The 19,983-nt window shown below is 30.3% G+C and overlaps 3 protein-coding genes across 3 annotated transcripts in view; all 3 read left to right on the top strand.

Moving 5' to 3' along the window:
• Nucleotides 1–4,368: 4,368 nt before the first annotated feature.
• Nucleotides 4,369–8,640, top strand: TRIADDRAFT_55991 (uncharacterized protein; the record flags this gene model as incomplete). Its single annotated transcript, XM_002112160.1, has 3 exons — nt 4,369–4,419; nt 7,215–7,263; nt 8,135–8,640. 3 exons carry the CDS (start codon nt 4,369–4,371, stop codon nt 8,638–8,640), a joined length of 606 nt encoding a protein of 201 aa, XP_002112196.1.
• Nucleotides 8,641–10,439: 1,799 nt separating this feature from the next.
• TRIADDRAFT_55990 (uncharacterized protein) lies at nt 10,440–14,680 on the top strand (the record flags this gene model as incomplete). The annotated part of the gene is made up of 6 exons (XM_002112159.1): nt 10,440–11,071; nt 11,241–11,316; nt 11,395–11,580; nt 13,009–13,077; nt 14,181–14,289; nt 14,532–14,680. 6 exons carry the CDS (start codon nt 10,440–10,442, stop codon nt 14,678–14,680), a joined length of 1,221 nt encoding a protein of 406 aa, XP_002112195.1.
• Nucleotides 14,681–15,586: 906 nt separating this feature from the next.
• Nucleotides 15,587–19,983, top strand: part of TRIADDRAFT_55989 (uncharacterized protein) — a gene marked incomplete at both ends in the record, with an annotated part of 5,023 nt that continues 626 nt past the window's right edge. Inside the window, 10 exons of the mRNA XM_002112158.1 lie at nt 15,587–15,640; nt 15,742–15,806; nt 15,907–16,024; nt 16,417–16,468; nt 16,969–17,099; nt 17,333–17,483; nt 17,581–17,647; nt 19,066–19,132; nt 19,458–19,555; nt 19,700–19,826. Coding sequence (XP_002112194.1) covers nt 15,587–15,640; nt 15,742–15,806; nt 15,907–16,024; nt 16,417–16,468; nt 16,969–17,099; nt 17,333–17,483; nt 17,581–17,647; nt 19,066–19,132; nt 19,458–19,555; nt 19,700–19,826 — 930 coding nt within the window. The remainder of the gene's footprint in view (nt 15,641–15,741; nt 15,807–15,906; nt 16,025–16,416; nt 16,469–16,968; nt 17,100–17,332; nt 17,484–17,580; nt 17,648–19,065; nt 19,133–19,457; nt 19,556–19,699; nt 19,827–19,983) is intronic.

Genomic DNA, 19,983 nt, shown 5'->3' with positions numbered 1-19,983 from the left:
TTTGATCCGTTGTTTCTTAATAGTGAAACCGTATTTCACCTGATGGGAATAAGCTGTTTCAGAATTTATGTATTTGTGATATATATCGATCACGAAATTCCAAATTTTAGAAAAATAAGGGCTTTATTGGATCTTATACAAAGATTAAGTACACACAGCTCTACTTTAGCCGAATACTACTACTAAAGACTTCTACAACGAACTAACAGAATAATCTAAAGTTGCATGCTTTTATACTTTTTGTAGCATTCGCAGCTACAATCTGCATGGTAACCTTTTACCTTATTTTACACATAGTAAAATAATTCTTAGTAAGACTATTCTACTGCGGACCATCATTAATCCGATATGGATACGACTACAGTATTTACGTAGACATTATTCACATCAGCCAAAGTACAATGAATTAACCATATCCTAATATATAATTGACGGTTCTATTTTTACCTATAACCTTATTCGTAACTCAACACCTTACTGTATATAGTCATCTGTACTCTAGCATAGAGTCTATACCACTACAGTCAATAGTTATGGCTACCAAATATCTCTTAGGATAAATGTAGAAGTTACGCTAACGTACATTATACTAAACATGGCCAACAGTCTACAATCACAATACTAAGTTACATTACAGTATTATATCTAGATTAAATAATATTCTGAAGGGAAGAAGTTCAATGTTGACTACGTTATAAGCACTCGAAGTTTATGTGTACGGGCAGTTTGCAAAATGACCGACTTCGCATACGGTCACGTTCAGATACATAGCTTCTAAAAATGCCAAAAGTTGATAATTTCCGGTAGTAAAGCCGCAATAACAAGCTAAATTCATCAATAATTTATTTTTTTGGAGAATTGTTATCTTAGTATCTAAGGCTGTGGGAAGTGAACCATTTGCGGAAGTGAAATTATCGGAAATATTTTGTTTTTTATTCCAAATAAGTTATTTCGAAAGAAATTAAATATAGCAATAACCGAAATGTAACGATAGAATTTATATTTCAAAAGTTGTATGATGCACTTAAGAAATCAGATACTTCTAGCCTTAGAATTAGCGTAAATTTGCTGTAATTCTGTACTGTAAATTCATAAAACTCGCTTTGCTTACACGTTTCATTCTTATAAGTGGTCTAGCAGCCATAACACTAAAGACTATACAATATTAATCCGATGATTGGTTACAGATAAATTTCACTGTATGCCTTATCAGAGCATAGTAGCCTCACTATACCGAATGTCATTACAGATGATAAGGTGTTATGATGTGTAATTGTGTATTATATGCATTAGTGATATGTATGCTTAATATAAAGTTATAACAAATATTTTACCATTCTTTTAATTTCTATTGCAGACGTCAATTAATGATTTTCCTTAAATGTGAGCAATACAATTAGTAGAACTAGTCGGCAAGGCAAAATAGCTTCTAGAACAATGATTTTTAGTTCAAACAGTAAATGATTACTACTGTAACATTATCTGAGTGAGTTAATCTATAAAATAAATGTCCGAAAATTTTATTTGATGCTCGTATATCCTTGCTTGTTAGTGGTAACGATAGCGTCTGATTTTTGGTATGCTCTCAATCAACTGAAGCGAGATCGGCAGCTAAGTTTCCACGTGAATATCTACCTTTATTCTGATTTCTTACCACCTTATACACTGTACAATACAGTACCTATACTGATCTAGTACGGAACAGAACTAGTGCCGTTAAGCTCTGATAAGGTTGCAGTAAAACCGATATGAATGCAATACAAGAAATCATATAGTTAGATACAGAAACGCTAGTAAATCCGTAACATTGCTATTTCGTAAAATTTTCCTGTGGATAATTATTACCATGCATTTACTACCAGTATGAGATGGTTCACTACTAGCAATTTACGCCCACTCTACTTTATGTGTTATTGTTATAGTCAACTAAATTAAGCATATCTGTGGATTCAATGTTTTCCAGATAGTGGACCTATTTAGGTATAGTATAATGCTGTTGATAAATTAAATACAATTCGGGCTAATTTTATGCCCTTTTACTCGTATATAAGAATTTTATTCAAATAAAACAAGACATGAAAAGAAATTACTAAAAAAATTATAAAATCTGAGACGACTATCAAACTAATTTTTTACGTCTTCCTACAAATTAGTTGATTTAGTTATTATGAAGAGACTGATTGGTCTTAAACTACCTCTTTTTTATGTACTGATAATCGGTTTTAGTGATATAAAATCTAGGATCTTAATCTTAAAATTCCACTTCCAGTTGCTATATCACGTAGTTAGCCTTGTTTATTTATCAAAATAGTAACAGTCACCTTTTTGGGACAGTAAGAAGGTATATGAATAAGTTAGATAATTGTGTTAAGTGTGCATATTTTTAAACAAACTTGAACTGCTAATACAATTACGATTTAATGTAATTGATGAAGAGCAATATTGGTATAGGCACCAACTATCCACCTTGAAATCGGCTATAGCTTCTATTTGACTATAACACGTGTGAATATTGAGGGAATTCTGGTACCAAAAAGATCTCTACACTAAAATTATTTGCCTCGTAGACATATTATAAGGTATTAAAAATAGGCTTGTGTAAATATCATCTTGACGAAATTCTTAGATTTTAATTGGTGTTATGATCTAACTTAAATAGTCAACTTCTATAAAAAAATTAAAAATTAACGAAGTAGTGTATTGTTGAAATAGATACAAAAAGACTCTTCCATGAGATAATATATTTGAAATATGATATAATTTAATAAATATGAAAATAGACAATTTACTATTGATATTAAGTAACTTTCATAACAGGAGATTTGTAACGATGTTCTGCTACAATTAATGAAATTAATCAATGAATAATATATAACTGGAATGATGCTGATAGTGAATATAATTAGAGACTCTATATCATATAAATGAAAAAAAAATTTACTGTGTCTCGTTGAAATATCACTATTGGTTAATTAATGAGGTAAATACCATTTTCTATAGCGTTTATCTGCTTTGTCTATTCAATCTTCAAAACCGTACAGATTTTAATAATGCATGTAGATTAAATATTTAGGGTAACAATACAATCTACGTATGAAAATGAGATTTTATTGCTGTATAGAGTAATACTGATATTATAAAATGACTTTAAGCTATTCTACAATTATATATTTAATTGCTAATTTTATTTATACTGCTACTGATAATAAGATTATTGATTCCGGCTTTGGAATTGGATAATATTTTGACGTTAAGGTGCCAAAGCAACGTAGATTAAATATTCTAATTGGATATTTTAGGGGACTGATATTCGTAATTAAACTTTACATTAATCATTCGACTAAGGTGATAATACTTTAATACCTGATATTACAGTAGTCACATTCTACAAGCACTTAATCTGTGAAACTATTTGATTGGTTATAATGCTGATATCTATATTACACTTTATTTAGGTCATATTCAAAAAAATGACGGTATAATGGAAGCTTAGTAGCAGGAAATAAGCTGCATAAAATACGCTGCTGGCATATGGCGAAAATTATAGTGCATGCATAGACCTATCCACCTAATTAAATCTATCCATCAAACTAAGATCATTTGGCTTATTTGACAATATTTGTATGATTGTTAAATTATTCGCACTGCATGTAATTTAATGCTTTTAATATGATCTTTTATAGTATATATGACGTATGATCCCATTCTTAAGCCATCAGTCAACATTATAAGGTAGAAGTGGTGATAATGTTTAATTTATGGATATTAATAATAAAGGTTTTCATTTACTACTGGTCATCTTGCAAACTTGTGAATAATATTTTGTTTATCTTTGCCATAAACTGGATCCAATTTGAATATACAATTCATGTCTCCAAATTATTATATTATGAAATTAATAAAACAAATTTATTTCTAGTAATTACAGCACAGTATTAAAAAAACAAAGGTTATCTGCAAATAAAGAGCTGACTGCATTAAATAAACAAATTTTGAATATTATGGCATATCAAATAGGTCAATTGACAATAATTAAAAGTAACCATTTATAAATAACATGCATTAACATAAAGTGCAAAGGGAATAAGGATATCTAATTATTGCATTATTTCATGAATTTAATATATATAGATAAAAATTATAAGCCCTTACATTCGTAGAATAGCCGAATAGCATAATAATTAACTGTAATCACTTAACAATAGTCAACTGTTTATCATTGGTTTTCTCCACTATTTAAGAATAGCCTGGCATACCGTCAGGAACAACACTCGTGTATTTATTGCAAACCGCTGCTAGAGTAATTTTATGACTTAGCTGACCAATTATTTTTAAGTTATTATATCTCCGACCGATTTAGATTAAATCATGGTCTTAATATATCAACTTTCCTCGAAAACTCATCACTATATGGTATTGGTAAGTCTGAACAAAATTAAGAAGGAACTATCGGTCATTTTTGATAATATATTCGTGTATCGAAAAATCGCCTACATGAATTTACCGAAATAATCGCTTCGATAATAGTAATATCAGTATGAGGTTGATCATCAAGTGCAATGTGTGGACTCTAATTTTAGCAGTTATCGAAAAAGTTATTTCTGAATCAATGTGCGCAATACAAATACATTAGAGTTTGTCCTGTATGGCATATTTACTAATTATTAATTCTTAAATGGTTCATTTATAGAGGTTTTAATACTGTAAAATACTGCCAATAAAAATATTTAATGCACTAAAACGCTACATATCAATCGCTATCGTTGGAGGATTTACCATATGGTTCTGATCGTACTACGAAAATGTCAGATTAAATATGTACACGAAGAAAATTAGTCATACGTATATGGATAGAAAATTTGCTGTTAATATCCAATCCTAAAATTATTTTTCAAATCGATTGTCTTAGACGTGATATTTTTTATTGGTTTTAAGCTCGAAATTACTACTTTTTCTTTATTGGCTTCCTTTATTTTTTGCTTCTAATTTTTACTTGTCTACATGGCCAGCCTACCGAAATAGTCCTTCTCAATTAAAAATTGTATCGTGCTTATTAAATACTAAATACACTATCTACACCACCGAAAACTCATCGAATAATCACAGTATGTACATTAACTACTGGACCATAAGCGCTATAAAGTTAACAACATTTAAAAGCTGTATTGCTACAGCACTACTTTGCCAAGTAATACAGTTTATGGAAATGTTGATGTAGATAGGGCTTCAATGTTGCCGTATACAAAGCATTATATCTAACAATGAATTAACTAGTATAATAGCTTATTGCTTGAAAGAAAATTACAAAAGTAAGAATAATGACGACCAAAAGGCCTCGATAAAAACTTGCTTTCTTAATCAGTTATGTTAGAGAATAAAAGAGATACAAAAATGAATCTATTTCAGTCTGAGCTGATTGATGTTGCACGATTTCGCAAAGAATGAGTAAATGGTAGCAGATCAAATATTTATTTTATCATAATTTCGTTACTATGCGTATGTTACGCTATTAATAGATTTCATTTAAATTTCGAAAGCTGTCTCTTGTTCTTGTTGAATATCACGATTAATTTGCGTTAGTACCCTAATAGCAGTTGATTCAGTTATTCAACCGTATATAGCCTTAACTGTACCATGTCATAATGCTAGAGTAACGTAATTTTGGGGCTAAAACTAAGTTTATTCATGAAATTTCAGATCTTGCCCACTATTATTCTCGAAAATATTCCCTTGGGAACAGTTATCTGTCAAAGTTAATTAATTTGCTAACAGTTTAAATAATAATAGGGTGTTTCATAATATCTTCAGATGGAGGTGCTGATATTAAAATACTATTATTCAAATTTTTTGTATTCTTTTGAAATTAATGTAGTCGATAATGTGAATACTAATTTCAATCTGCAGACTTTGATAGAAATTTTATGGATAGAAAGTCACAAATAAAGTAGTTTACTAGAGCTAAGTTTGGTTTTATTTAATGTACTTATTTCTCCTGCATACAAGCGCTCTTATCATGTTAATAGTAAACGGCCTGTCTGCGAATATCGTATTCAACCATTAGTATTAACCCTAGAGATATCGGCAGGCAATACTTAGTTAGATCATAATCCTGCTAGAGTCCTACATCTTTCGGAGAAGTTGAATTTACAAAAACATGTCCAGTTCATCTAGTTTCAAAGTGATTAGTAGCTCGTTCTATAGAAGGCTTCATAATAACGTTTTGTTAATATGCCATAATCTTGAAATATCAATTGATTTTGAGAACTAAGCGTGAGTTATAAATTATTGCAAAGTATTAAGATACTTAATTTAAAAAGTTATCAAGGATAATCTCCCGCTAGTGTCTAACTCAACGCATTTTTACTTCAGATTTTCTTAAATAACTTTTAATTTAACCACATAGTAGGGAAGCTACATTGGATGTAATACCTATTAATTACTGGTAAAGCCATTCTTGGAAGCTTTTAATTATATTGAGAACTCTCTAGCTGCAAAACAGATAATCATAGGTCTTAGTTTAATAGAAATATAATATGAAATATAGATCCAATAACTATTTTTATATTCGTTCCGGAATTGTTTTATTTTAACTAGTTTGTAGTCAAAGCCATTTATTATTTGAATTTCGACTTACAATTGTAAGCCAATATGAAATTTTATCACAAAAATGATTGATAGTCAAGACTTCTAGCTCTACAATATTACGTATCAGCTGTTGGTGGAAACTAATATTATGCATGCATTAAGATTTCATTTGCTAACAACATTAATAACATTAGGAGGACAAAAAATATACCAGTCTTATAAAGAAATTAAAATCTAATTTTTTAAATTATCCTAGACATTCGTCTGAATGCAAGAAGAACAACGTTTCATTGAATATTTTTTCAGTTATTACACCTTGAAATTGAATAGTCTTATTGAAACCAATTTAAAACTCTGCCGACTCATTAATATCGAACCAGATGCTATATATAAATATGATAGAGATAGAGATTAGTTTTATTTAACATTCATTTAAGTGAATGAATCATCGAGACAAATTTGCTATTTTTAATATATAGTCACTTTATAGCTTTCATGCATTTAAAAATTCGAGAACATGATTGCCATAGCAGCTATACAGTGTAGAGCAATACTAATATCGAGTATTCATGCAATAATAGTGTAAATTGTCTCATATTAACGTGTTGTTTATTTCGATTTATATTTAGCTATTAACGATATGGATCGTAAAACGCTCAAGATATTTAACTAATGCAGGTATATTGATTGGGATGATTGCTTCTTTTGTAAATACACTTAAATATAAATTCTATAACCTTAGTAGACATTCTTTCCAATTATTTTAATCACATGAAAGCTATGCAGATTGATTTTATCCAATACGTAAAAAATTAAAGTTTTTCGTCAATAACAGTATCAACGCCTGGCTTATGCAATTTATGCTTTTCATAGTTGGCTAGCATCGTTCAAAGTAGATGATGCAAGAAATGCTTCGTATTCGTTCAAAATTAAAATTATTAAAATTATTTTACATTACACCCGACAGCTTCTATCACAAGTTAATAATCATGTATGATTAACTATTGCGAATCAAATTAGAAGAGTAGACACAGACAGTTTGAATAGAATGCTGGTTATTTTATTAACAGCTAAGTTACATTTTAATAATACTAGCAGGCCAATAAGCGACTATTGTCAGTATATTTTTTTAGAATTAGTTCATTTATTACCTTCAGTTAAAATCCAAGTGGACTCTTATTTAATTATGCATTTCAACTGTAAATATAATGTATTACTTTAATTTTAATTTTCGCCTTACGTTGTGTTCTTTAGATCATTTCGCGATTATATTGCTGTCTCATCATAATTTGAGCTTGTTCAAATCGAAACTTAGATGATTTCTAAATATCGCAGTTGTTGTGCCAATTAGGATCCATATCCAGCTACTTGTATATGATTTACATTTATAATTATGACTTCTCATCACAAAAATGTACCATGGGTTTTAATATAAAATAGTATAGTATCATTTGATCGATTACGGTACCTATCAATTAGCTAATGTTTGCAAAATCACTGATCAATGTTAGATATACTAATTTGAATTCCATTTTTGATACCACTTTAGCTGCAACAGTACCGATTTGTCCACCTAATTACGTCTTGTTTGAAGGGTTATGCTACGGAATAGAAAATTATGGCCAGCGTTCATTTGCTGATTCTGAGAGTTTTTGTGCAAACATAGGCGGAAATGTGGTTACCCTAAACTCTTCGCAACGATTAGCTGCTGCTACTTCTGAAGTGCTTACAAATAAAATTTACTGGTTAGATTTATATGATGTTCATAACTTAAATGGCCCAAATGATTTTGTATGGCTGAGCCTGAATAAGTCTACCGGAAATTATACAAATTGGGACACCGACGAGCCTAACGTTGCCGGATATCGATGTGTCGTTATCGAATATATTGGTAGCAGCTGGAAATGGAAAACTCGCTCTTGTAGCAGTGATGCACGCACATTATGCGAATTATGTAAGTTGCTATTAAGAATACCTAAAATAGAAATTATGATCGATTGCAATAATCTATCTTCCTGTAGAGTATTACGTTATTCATGTCGAGAACGCGCATGAAATCTTAATCAAAACGTTAATCTAATTCATCTTTACGAGAATATCGGGGATACAGCCGGTTACAGGACAGTTCTTCTAGCAGAGCATATAGTTTGAATGGAAATATTTCACTAATGAAAGAAACAGATAACATATTGTCACAAACCAGTTTCGTGACAAAGATAACGTAAAACAAATCTTTAAAGTTTCAGGGATTCAATATCCCTTAATCACAAGCACCACAAGACATAGCACTGTGATCAATCAACATCAGTTACTATATAACAACTCCTGCTACAGTGCAGCATAATTTACGGTAACAAATAAAAAACTGCCGTGGTTCTTGCTGTAAGCCGTTAATAGTTATTACCATATATAAATGTTAATTCACTAATTTTAGTCATTCAGTTTTAAACGGTAGTTCGTACTGTGACATATATTTACCTGATGGCCACAAATTAGCTATTATTGATAAATGCAATTAAAAGTGATTGCAACTTCGAGTTGACTACAGAACATCGAAATATTACTACCAGCATCTTAATACTCGATATCAAAACCCATGGAATCTATTCCATTTATCGATTGATAGGACTACCTAGCATATGATGCTATGTTTCGTGCCTTTAAGTACTATATACACGTATCTTAGCATATGAATGTTAAATTGAGACGTAGCGATCTACAGTAGTTTTACAAGGTGAGTAATATCTTATAATGATATCCTATCAATGTGTCCATATACTGTAGATTCTAAACATATAGAAAGCTATCTAAATGAATCTGTCTGCTAGTCATTTCATCTACATGAATTCTGAAATAACGGAATATAGAAAATTAAATGTAGATAGATCATCCTAACAGGCCGCATCGTAGAATTTGATTATTCTGAACGCCAAACGTTTTCCGTACTACGAGATCTTCTCCACTAGGTTTTGGAGATAAAGTTTCGTATCGCTTTAATACTCTATATTAACTTAAATTTCCTTCTCTTTCAATTCCAACCTTTATCCTAATTTTATTATTTTCAAGTTCAGAAGCAATGCATTCTACGAGTAAGACATTATAAGCGATTATTAAACCCTTGACACTAATAATTTGGGAAATGCTTGAACTTTTTTATTCTCTTAAAGTTGCTAAATTACTGCGTTTGATTAAGATATTCTAGAGATGTAATATTTAATAATTTTGCTATCTCAGTATAATTTTACCATTGATGAAAGTAAATTATACCATTCCTATCGCATCTAGGCATAATTTCTTCAGTATTTTTATAAGCATATCAGACAATAACGAGCTAATGAAAAATTAATTTCTGTAAGGTGCCTTACGTATATTTTGCAATATCTAATTTGAATTAAAATTATATTTCAGCTACCAATAATTCAAGTACAACTAATTCGCTTGATACTACTCTATCAAGTGAATCACTCTATGATTCCTCGACATACGAATATTCCATCTCATCTTCAAATTTAGTTCAATCATCCCTATCTGAATCTACTTCTATCACTAATTTAGCTTTACCTGATAATATTAGTACATCGATGTTTCTTAATGGCATTCTCTCTTCGAAAGAAATGCTTAGCAATTCTCTATTGCTTTCAAACGTACTCTTGTCTCCAATAAATACCGTGCAATCATTACAGCTTGAATCAACAACAATATTGCACGATACTATCTTATTCACGAAAGAAACCATCGATGATTCCATAAATCTTTCAAGTGACATTCTATCTCCAAGCTTAATGACTCAAGTGTCATGGTCAGAATCTATTTATTACTCTTATGAAATGAGTGTATCCATTTCTACTCTAATAATGAGTACGACAACAACCTCTGTATCTCTTCCTGATGGGGTAGCAAGTACATCAGAAATATATGTAGAAACATCGGCTTCAGAAGTAATGACAAATTGGATGGCATCACTATCTGTTAAAGGTACATTAACTTCTTCTTCAGGAATCAACGAAGCAGTAGCGGCGACCTCAGTTTATAGTGGAATTAGTATTTTCGATTCTATACTGCCTTCGAACACTAATATTAATGCCACTGTAGTCATTCCAGCAGCTTCTGCAAGTAATAGCAACAGAGATATTTTACTCACTATTGAAAGCAGTCAAAAGAATGGAGTAGCTGAATTTTCGGTATCTTCTTCACAACCCCTAGCCAGCAGTTTAAAAGTTGCCATATCAACTGCAGATTCCGTTGCAAACCATCCAAATGATAGTACAACAAATCTGACTAATGCCAGGACATTGCAAGCTGTTTCTACGAGTCTATCACCTGTTCCTGAATCAACGATCAAACAGACAAACATTTGCTCCATGTCTTCGATCAGTTGCCAATTATTGCAAAGTCAAAACACCGTAAATAGCTCTCCACCTTCAATCTTATTAACAAACATACTGACAACATCAGTCTCTACCCAAGCAAATGCTAGCAGCATTGAGTATGTATCCTCATAAGTGTATAACATTCAATCGATATATATAATCTTAAGTAAAGAGTTCTAGAATGCAATACGTTATTGGCTTTTGATATTATTAAAGAAGCTATAGTCACTTTCTAAAATTCTTAGTAGCTCAGCAATTGCGTTATAAATGTTGACTATCCACCAGGGTGACCTATATACCAACAACCGTTACTCCCTATGCAAGCAATATCTCCGTAGAATTTCTAGATATTTACAATCAGGTTGAGTATACTATCGCTTCACTTACTTTTTCGATTTTCTTATCGATGTCTACCCTTAATAACTTCTATTTCAATTAGATTTCTAAGAATCAGACAAGCTTTACAGGCAAGCAAGCCATTACTATACTGACTAACCTTCAAAAAGCTCTCGATACAAATGGTACTATTAATTCAGATGATATAATTATTGCACATCAAGCATTGTTAAAGCTGAATTATCCAGTTAACCTAAACGGAACATTAAATCAAACAAATTATGCCAAGGTATTCCAGCTTATCAGATATCCAATTGCATTGTTTCAATAAAGTCTACCTTAAGATTTTACTTATAATATTTCATCTATAAAGATTTTTACTATTAAGAACGGCAAGTTGCATTCGAAATTTGATCCAATAGTATCGTAATGTAGTAACCCAAATGATTTGTAGTTTAAAGTATCTATTGATGTAGATAGTTGCAAGATACCTATTGATAAGATATAAGTAACAATATATGAAATAGTAGATTTTCAGCTCACGGTTTTTACTTGGTAATATCCCTAGACAAAATAGAATAGATTTTTCATGAACTTAAATATACACTATTGGTACAATATGCTAAAGCGTATGATAGTATAGTAGCCTTTCCAAGAAGCTTCATGTACACACACTATATATAGCTATTAGCAGAAATACTAGACCATTTCACCAGATAATTCAAATGTATGTAAGCAGTAGTTTATGACGATAGGAGTTTGCTAAGGTCAGATCATATCATGTCGTTTGTATAGTATGCCAGTATTGTGAAGTTAGCTATGTGTTCGGAACAAGGCTGACTATATCTCACTCTGTTCTACTTCTATATCTGACAATAAAGTTAGGATGACGGAGTCGAACATAAATGTTTACTGTAAATAAAAATAAAAGCTCATTTAAGCTATTCAAATAGAGAAACAAAACAGTAAGTGAATCTAGTTCTAAGTTCTGAAATCTAGTCGATCAATGTCTTCATATACGTATGCTCTACGTTTACTTCGAGCTTCATGAATATTTTTCCCTGGTGCAGCAGGTCATTCCGATATGAATCATTCATCTAAATTCCTATCGTCCAATAATAAGTTAATTGATTAATTGAAAATTTTACCATTATCAAGTTTATTGCCTAATAATTAATTAATTAATTAATTAATTGACTAGTTTATTGATTTTTAACGCCGTTGTTACCGCATCCATCATCAAATTAGACTGCAGATTACCCTAATGTTGGCAAATATTACAAGTAAATTGGACTAGTAATTTGCCTACAGGATAAATTAAGTGATATAGCAGTATAGGAGTACCTTTAAACATTGAACAGATTTTAAAACGTGAATTCTTTACTATTGACAAGATAATTCAGATTAATTGTTTCATCTTTTATTAGCATATTTAATGTAATGAAGTGGATTCGATAAATACCTGTAATGATAATAGACTACGATGCCATTCACATATAAGCAAATATACATGTCATCTATTGAAATGTTAATTTCTATTATTGGAATTTCAACTAAGATTCTAAGTCCTTCCAGTTATTAATAAATCTTAATAAACTACACCACATTAAATTTGGTGATACAGTATGAGCACATAAGCATTGACATACTGCTATTAGCTTGTTAATTTTGTATTACTGAAGACCTATACTAATAAACGGATTAACTTATACTTTAGGTTTATTTCAGTACTCTTGGCATTCTAACTTCAAAGCATAACCTGAATGCATGGCGTAAAACTAGTAAGGTGAGGATATACTTTTATCACAATAATCTTCCTATTGATTAATTAAAGCACCTGCCACGATAGTGCAGCCCAAAATAGCTTAATAGCTTGTAGGAAGTCGCTAAGTGGCATGTCAGATTTTTAGATTGATACTATAGATCCGCAATAGTAGATTAACTAGAATCTTAAGATAGCATTGAGCACATATCCGTGCTAAAAAATAATTACAGTAAACATTGTAGCATTAATTAAGAATGTCTTCTTAAGATGGTTGAACACCAAAGATTATGCCAGTAATTTGATACTAGATTATCTAGAAATTATAGATCTAAACATGTTAGAAAAATAACTCATATAAGCAGGAGATTTCATCTCTCAGAATTAGTTGGTTTTATTCTAGATTGAGGAAGTAGTTTGTGTAATAAAATAAAAATTATAAATTTTCAAATTTTGATCCTTTCTGATTTTGAGACACTTAATGCCACTGCATTCGAGGAAATCTGATGATTTTTGATTTTGCACAATTCTAAGTTTTAGGTTTTTTATGCTGAGATACCGCAGAAATTGACTTTAATGCATAATATTATTAAATATTAATTTAGCTATATACTTTGGACTAAAAAAATTTAGCTTTCTGCATGCTTGCGGCGTAAATAGAGCCCAATATTTGCCCTAATGAAATTTATGCTTTTTTTAAAGTCAACTTAAACATATAAGATTTTATTGGAGCTAATAGAAGATTAAATTGCCATAATAGTTATTACTTTTATTCGCAAGAACTTTTGAAATAGTTTAATTGCAAAAAATGTAATTAAGTGATGGTATAGTTATTAGGTCTATAATAATTCGATCCATAAAAATTTACTCGGAATTATAGTGTTACTGAGCGGAGTAGTTATGTTTTAGATATTTTAAATCATGACATGAGATTGTAAGTAATTACCTGTAATCAAGTTGTAATTGATTAATTATATGACTTCACGATAAATTATAGCTGTAAGGCCTAGGTTATAGCAACATTAACTCTTTATAATAGCCTTTTGCACTGCTATTTACCAATATCAAATATTTTTCAAAGTATCGTTAATAGCATAAGTTTTATTACACAAATGTATTCCATTTAGAAAGATGCAATATCCGCAGATATTTTGAATGTAACTGATAAAGTCTCAAAAGATGTTGGCCATGTCTTAGCCGTTAACCAGTCGTTTATCTTCAAATCTCCTAACCTGGGTAAGCTTGCAGATCTTTAGTAGTTTTATTAAAGCATTCAATTTTCAGTATCGAAAGCTTTCTTTTTTATCAAATGACAAAAGTATTAATATCGTATAACTTTACTGCGGTCAGTTATAATACCGATAGTTTCAGAAAATATGTTATAAGTTATCATTAGTAATTTGTTTCTAAGATTTAGAATCAAGGATACATTGCTAGTTGGTGTAACTATGGTCCTATTTCTCTTTTTTGGACTCTAGATGTGAATATTGTCAAAGAGTCATCATCTTTATATATCAACTACGGATTTTCCATGGAGGCGACGGATACTACTGATCATAATTCATTAATTCAAAAATATTCTTTGACATTACCACCATCTCATCTTGCTACAGAAATAGGTAATTAGCGACTAACTTTTCTATGAGAAGCTTTCGCATTTATTGTCGGTCTTTCTTCATATAACATTTTCAAAGGATTTGAAAGTAATAATAAAAATTTTTGCAGCCTATAATAATGTGGCCGGTGGAATGCCTTTATTATACATTTGTTCCACTGTTAATGCGGCAATCTTTAAAATCCGATTTTAATAATCTCATTATGCAAATTACAACCTACTAGCTAGCAATGATCCTATTTCTACGAATACTAGTTTGATTATGTTCATCGAACAGTACGCACATCAGTAAATCTATTTTATTTAAAGGCTGCGATTGTATATTTACTCTAATTTATATATACAGTATTCCTGTCCATTCTAATTTCACACAATTGAATCACGTTTTATGTGATACTTTTTACGTAATATGAGCCTTTGTTATCGCGATTATTTAGCTATTTTATTTGTAAATCGTATAATATTAATTTTGCAGAGCTTTGATTCAGCAAATGATAATTTCATCTAGTCAATATTGTTTAATTCGTGTGATATTTAGAGCCATTAAATAACTCAACAAAAGTGTGTATTATATATTTTCATGCTAGAGCATTAAGTGACTAAATTGAACGAAATTGTTTTCATTTCTAAATCTATTATTGTTCATATCACGGTATAGATAATGTAATCGTTTCCATCAGCGCGTATAAATCCTTACAGTATATCATGAATAAGCAAAAAGCAAATTCGGATACGGAAGGGTTTGCACTAAAAAATAAACCTAATCTCTACATCTAGTATTAATTTTTTATATTTTGATATATTGGTTTTCTAAAAGTATTTTTTTATACTACTATTTAATTAACCTGCTTATTAAGCTCCAGTCAAGCATCCAATACCTATCTAAATTCCCTAATTTTGGGTTGCACTGTAACACCTATGCCGAAGTTGAATAATTCCAATCCTTTTACTTTCACTTTATTTCATAACAAGGTAATGTAAAAGTAGACTAGAAATCATGATTGCAATCAAATACTACCGCTTTCTATGGTCAGTAGTATTTAGACCACCATTAAAATTATACCTTGAACTAGGTCAATTTTACTACAACTTTTCAACCAGTTTGTGTATTTTGGGAATTTGCTACCAATTCCAAAAGGTAAATCGAAATCTGACCGAAAATCAGATATAGTAATATGTGAGGTAACGAAACAAATTTCTAACCAGTCTGTTTTCAATATTGCTTATTTAAATCCTAGCTCAGGAAATTGGTCAGATAGTGGTTGCAGCGTTGTTCATTGGAATCAAACTCATACCCACTGTCGGTGTAACCATTTAACGCATTTTGCAATATTAATGCGCGTTACAGAAGTAGAGGTTAGCAGTTTAGAAATAAAATATTTTAGACCGATTATATTACCTAGGAAAGGATTTAGCTAACAACGGAGGCTTTATAAAGTTTCACAAACATCATTTATCTTGTCTATTGTAAATTTACCTTTATTAAGTCAATTTAAAATTTAGACTATAGTTAAATGATATCATCTTAATTCTAATTGTATTTTCATATGTAATATAAATTTAATCTCGATTTGTTTTTCATTACGCTAAGGATACTCTTGAGTTCATATGTTACTTTATCTTATCATACAGTCAATGCCATTTTAGCAAGCTTTACGCTGTATCTCTTTCGCCAAATCTTAATCATTTTATCATTTACTATATATCTCTCTAAACTATTGATCTATTTTTTTTATTCTTTCTACAAGATCTCTCAAGAACATTTAGTTAATTTAGATACAATAACATTTATCTGCTCTGGTACTTCAATTATCGCATTGTTTATGTCTATCGTCATTCTTTCCCTTGTTCGGTAAACAAAAATAGAACAGTAGGATATAGATAGCGATGAGATAAATCTTAATATGTTTATTTATGGTTATTTTACTTTAAGGTAGCCACATGATTAAATACAGTAGTAGCCGCCTAATCATAATAACACGTTTGCATTTGCTATAAAATGAAATTCTGTTTTTACCAAGAACTTAAAAAGCTTTTTAGGATATTTTAAAATTTAAATAATATAATAGTAACAGCGATATAAGGTTTATAGATGAATTAAAACAAATTACAATTATTAAATAAAGAAATATACATGACATATATTACGTAAAGTACGAGTAGCAATAATTTTAATAGAGTCTTAAATATTTACTTTTTACCTAAAGCTGTGATCAATCATCTGTTTAATTTTTTCTGCTGAAGTTGATAGAAGTTACTAAAAAATGTTAAAATATTATCGATTCTTAACCGTAATTTAGATGATTTCATTAATCAATTTGTTAGTACTTCTTCGGAACATCATGAAATTCATATTAATCTGGCTTTGGCAATGTTGTTATCTCAGATCGGAATCATTTTGACCGGTGCTAGCATAATTAAAAATAATAATGTAAGTGCAATGATATAGTAATATAAGCCTGTCTTGAGCTACTAGCCTTAAAATTTCCTTTTTTAATTATGTCCTACCTTCCCTGAATTAAAAATTTATTGAATTTATGATGCAGTAAAGAAATTAAAATTATTTTAGATACATCTATTTCTAAGTAAAGTTACGGACCGTAATCCCATTAATCTCCATTTCACATAGTAATAAACTAAGTTTGGTATTTTATTATACTTTAGATATGCTGCAAAATTTTAGCTATAACACTACATATGCTTCTGTTGTCGATGTTCTCATGGATGCTTGCGGAAGGTATTCACCTTTACTTAAAAGTTATCACGGTTTTCAATACAAGCTCCAAGAGAAAATTATATTATGCCATAGGATGGGGTAAATAAATCTTGAATGATAAATAATGAAGTTTAAGTTTATTTCAACATTCTAGCGTAAAACTCAATTTATTTTGAAATATGCTTTTAAACTGAAGGCTCTCCAATCGTGACTGTTGGTGTAGCGGTTGGTATAGGGTTTGATAGATATGGAGTAAACAAATTGTGAGTCGGCTTATACCTTTTTAGCTAACTAACATTATAAGTAAAATAATATATTGTCACAGACAACTTCCTGATAAGTTTACTAGTCTAACGCAAAGCACTTACTTTGAGGTGCTTCTACAGATTACTACCCTAATCTGCCAAAAGATCTAGTAAGAATATAGTACTGCTACTATAACGTCTAAGAACTACCCTTCTAAAAGGCTCACAACCAGTAGACACGCTAAATTATAATCTACAAAACAGCTTTATTCCGTAACTCTTTACTCACTGTTCTCTCACAAAATTAACTGATTTAAACCAATAAATACACTCATAAATAACCGTTTATCTTAACAAAGAAATACCAGACACATCTGAATGATGTAATTAGATAAAAAGAAAAATTTATTTACAAAGAATAATCTTATCGAAATTACGTACGTATTCACAAAGCGTTGTTGGCTAATAGATGTATCACTTTACAATAACGCTCATAGCTTTCATTTTTCGAATAAAGCAAGAGTATTTTTGATTTACAATAGGATATTAATTCCTACAGGTATAAGTACAACAAATTCTAGCATTTCCTATACTATAATACTAAAACACTATCAGTAACAAAAATTTCTTAAACTCTGTAATTTAGGCAACGTAGTACCGTAACATATATACTATAATTTATAGGTAATATTGGATAAGATCAAATTTGTACGAGCGAGATATGATTTTTAGTCTAAAGTAATTGAAAAAATCATAATATGCTGTCAGTAAAGAAGTTATACAGCCAATTTTACGGCTGACGTGATTGTTACTTTGAATCATTTCATTTGACAGATAATAAAAATATTTTCAAATACTATAGACCTTACCGAGCCACATAGCTTCTTGATACAGTAAAATATCACTGCTATCGCTTAGACATAACTTATTACTTGGCTTGTAATAATCATAAATAAGATAAAACGACCTCGCATACCACTATAAAATGCGGTGTTGCAATAATCAGATAAGATAAAAGTGAGTTCAATACTTAATAGAAGTATTTGGTAACATTATGATGGCTAATATGTAGGAACAAAGGTATTATTTGTGATCATTTCAGACATAATAATGTACTGACTTGCTACTTTATAGCTGTTCGACTACTCTAGATGTTAAGAAAGAATACTAGCAAATAGTTTAGAGATGCTTGCTAGTTTTTTCTAGCAGTTCATTTTCGGCTTAGAACATGATTGTGAAATTCCTCGTTAAGTGTTTAATTTTTGTGAAATAAAGTAAATTTGCTCTTCGAAAGTTAAGACGCGTAGTTGGACTAATTAGTTATTTTACATTGTTATCGCAGGCTTACAATTAAAGTGAATCTGCGTTAATTTTGCGACATTGTGTAAAAAATTGCTGCCATGCATGCAAATAAAGTACTATTTTGCTTAACATAGGTGTTGGCTATCAGTTCATAGTGGATTCATATGGGCATTTACAGGACCCGCTTTATTTGTCATTTTGGTAAGTTTATTTAATATACATTAGCAAGTTACTCAGTTAACATTATAAAAGCTATCTTCTTTCGTCTGTCTCGTTAGTTAGTTCAGGTAGTTATACGGCAAGCTTGCGCGTTTTACCTATTCTACACTACTATAGTTATCGGACCAGTCATGTCGTTACTCGTACGATAATCTTACATGATTATTCTCTAACACTAGCTCAAGTAGACCTACCTTTAAGTATGGACTGAATTATTTCACCGTATTTTAGCTGAGAGATTTTATCTGTTCTTCGTCTTAAAGATTAAATAAAAATTTTAATTTTTCCGGATTATTCTTACCAATAGGTAAATTTTTTAGTAATGATTCTCGTCCTTCGAGTTACCGCTAATAAATCCGGGATCCATCCAGCTAGTCGACAGTTTTATAGCGCAAAAAAAATCAAGTAAAGTAAAATCAATTTATGTAGATCGAAATATAGTTATATTAGCGTAGCAGATAATTGCAATTACTGCACTTCTATCTTAAATTGATTGAATTTTTTGATGTAACTCTAGCTGCTCTCTTCCAACAATAAATTTTATATTAGATCTATCGTGAAAGCCACTCTTATTTTGTTGCCTATCCTTGGCTTAACTTGGATATTTGGTATTTTCTCAATGAGCAATCATACCATTGCCTTCAGTTATATCTTTGTTATTTTGAATGGTTTACAGGTTTGCTATGACGATAATTTTTACCTTTCTCAAATGGTGTAACTTATTAACTATTATCTTGATTTAGAGATTATAACTAAGGTTAAACTTAGATACATCTTTTTATCAAATAGATATTGTAACTGATATTTCCTTTTTTGTCGTACCAGGGTTGCTT

This window comes from Trichoplax adhaerens, genomic scaffold (genome assembly GCF_000150275.1).
Source record: "Trichoplax adhaerens TRIADscaffold_4 genomic scaffold, whole genome shotgun sequence".
NCBI lineage: Eukaryota > Metazoa > Placozoa > Uniplacotomia > Trichoplacea > Trichoplacidae > Trichoplax > Trichoplax adhaerens.
This window is presented reverse-complemented; position numbering and strand designations above follow the sequence as displayed.